This window comes from Galeopterus variegatus, unplaced genomic scaffold, assembly GCF_000696425.1.
Source record: "Galeopterus variegatus unplaced genomic scaffold, G_variegatus-3.0.2 Scaffold5550, whole genome shotgun sequence".
Lineage (NCBI taxonomy): Eukaryota > Metazoa > Chordata > Mammalia > Dermoptera > Cynocephalidae > Galeopterus > Galeopterus variegatus.
Window position 1 is genome coordinate 84,374 of NW_007731661.1, and position 2,246 is coordinate 86,619.

The 2,246-nt window shown below is 63.3% G+C and overlaps 1 protein-coding gene across 2 annotated transcripts; it reads right to left on the bottom strand.

The window, feature by feature from the left end:
- Positions 1-205: 205 nt before the first annotated feature.
- Positions 206-2,048, bottom strand: ADRA2B (adrenoceptor alpha 2B). 2 transcript variants are annotated; one of them, XM_008589607.1, is made up of 2 exons: positions 712-2,048; positions 206-290 (listed from the first exon to the last, which is right to left on the bottom strand). In XM_008589607.1, coding segments are annotated over exons 1-2 (1,338 nt in total). In that variant the 3' UTR covers positions 206-289. The 2 variants fall into 2 exon arrangements, with proteins under 2 accessions (XP_008587829.1, XP_008587827.1); XM_008589605.1 differs by lacking the exon at positions 206-290 and having other exon boundaries at positions 708-2,048.
- Between the last annotated feature and the right edge of the window lie 198 nt (positions 2,049-2,246).

Sequence of the window (2,246 nt, forward strand, 5' to 3'; positions counted from 1 at the left end):
AGGGACAGGCCGGGCCTCCAGACGGCCCCACCTGCTGTGACACCCATGTGCCCACCCGCCTCCCAGAGGGGCGCTGGGTAAGGAAATCGATCCATGGTTCTGGCCTTTAAAGGAACCACAGATCCAAAGGGGGGGAGGGGAGAAGGGCCCAGAGACAATACCATCCCATAAAGCCCCCATCACAGTGCCTGATGGGGACCATGGTGCCCAACGTGAGTGAACAGTCTTCGTTTCTTCCTCCTCCTCAGCAGCAGGCTCTCCTGGGAAAAGTGGAAGGCTGGCTTCCTGCTCTTTGTGGGGAGGATGAAGTGGGGAGATGAAAAAGAAACAAAAACACCACAAGCAAGTGACTTGCCAAAGAACACAGGGTCCTCAAGAAAGGGAAGCCCACCCATTGGCTTGTAAGGGTCTGGGGCTCTGGGAGGGAGGTGCTTTGTTCTAGCCTGGCCTTTGCTACATTCAGGAAGGTCAGGCAGGAGGTGGAGAAGAGGTCCCCCCACAGCTGAGACAGCAAGGGGAGGTTTCAGCTGGATCCCTGTGAAGAGAACCTCTGCCCTACCCCTCCCAGAGGGCTCCTGCGATGAGGCCTGCAGGATCTGGGCAGGGACCAGAAAGCCCCAGGGAGGCAGCCACACAAAGCAGGGCAAGAAACAGGATAGCCCTGGTGCCACCTGGCACCAACCCCACACAGGCAGCGGCAGGCAGGCTCACCAGGCCGTCTGTGTCCACTGGCGGCAAAGGATTCTTCGGAAGGCACGGCGAAAGTCCTGGTTGAAGATGGTGTAGATGACGGGGTTCAGCGAGCTGTTGCAGTAGCCGATCCAGAAGAAGAACTGGAAGAGGCCATGGGGTACCTTGCAGCGCTGAGGGCAGATGGCGCCCAGGCTGTAGCTGAAGAAGAAGGGGAACCAGCAGAGCACAAAGGCGCCGATGACCACGGCCAGCACGAAGGTGAACCGCTTCTCCCGACTCAGCTGCGCCCGCCGACGCCACCACTGCCCGCCCACAGCACCCGCACCCCTGCCCAGGAGCACGTGGCCACGTAGGGTGGCCAGCACCCGGGAGCCCTGCGGCTGCTGCAGGGGTGGGCTGCAAACTGAGGCAGACGACACTGGCACGGCCTGGGGCTCACACTCCACCTCCTCAGCCTCCTCAGCCTCCTCCCCTGGAGACGCCCCACAAACACCCTCCTTCTGGCCCTGGCCTGAGTTGGGAAGAGCAGTCCAGCTGGGTGGCAAGGTCTGGGTCCCAGGATCTTCAGAGATCTCCCCCTCCTCCTTCTCCCCAGTGGGTTTGGACTGTCCATTGGCCTGTCCCGCAGAAGCCAGCGGAGAGGCCCGCGCTGGCAGCTTGGCTGAGGCCAAGGCCCCCCCAGGGCCAGGGCGGCGCTGCTTGGACTCACCCTCCCCAGGGCCCCCCCTGGCCCTGGGACCTCTGCGGTTGCTGCGTTTGGCGATCATATAAATGCGCAGGTAGACGAGGATCATAATGAGGCAGGGAGCGAAGAAAGATCCGATGCTGGAGGCCAAGATGTACCAGGCCTCTTGGTTGAGCTTGCACTGGGGGCGCCCCAGAGGCTGGGGGCCCTGATCGCCCTTGTAGATGAGGGGCGGCAGCGAAATGACGGCTGCGATGAGCCACACGGTGAGGATGATGCACTTGATGCGGCGCGGGGTGCGCTTGGAGTTGTACTCCAGAGCGCGGCTCACCGCCCAGTAGCGGTCCAGGCTGATGGCGCACAGGTGCACGATGGACGACGTACAGAAGAGCACGTCCAGCGCCAGGTACACCTCGCACCACGTGCGCCAGAAGTACCAGTAGCCCAGCAGCTCGTTGGCCAGCGAGAAAGGGATGATGAGCGCGGCCACCAGGATGTCGGCGGCGGCCAGCGACACCAGGAACAGGTTTTGCGGGGCACGCAGCGAACGGCTCGTCAACACAGCCAAGATGACCAGCACGTTGCCGAAGATGGTGAAGAGGATGAGGAAGGTGATGACCGCCGCGATAGCCGCCGTGGCCTGCACAGAGTAGGGCTCCTGGTGGTCCATGGCGGGGCCGGACGTGGCCCGAGGGAGCGCCGCCCCGGCTCGGCTAGACGAGGGGGTCGCCCCCTCGGTGGCGCTGGAGCCCCATTGAGGTCGGGGGACAGCCGGGATCAGCCACCACCCTCCTACATCCTCTTCCACCGGCGTCCCCGCCGTCCGCCCCAGAGAAGTTTCCCAAGTTGTCCCGCTGCTGTCCCTGTC

What these genes read in the sequence shown, in the direction of transcription:
- ADRA2B (XM_008589605.1), bottom strand. Translation starts at nt 2,048, where the DNA reads ATGGACCACCAGGAGCCCTACTCTGTGCAGGCCACGGCGGCTATCGCG.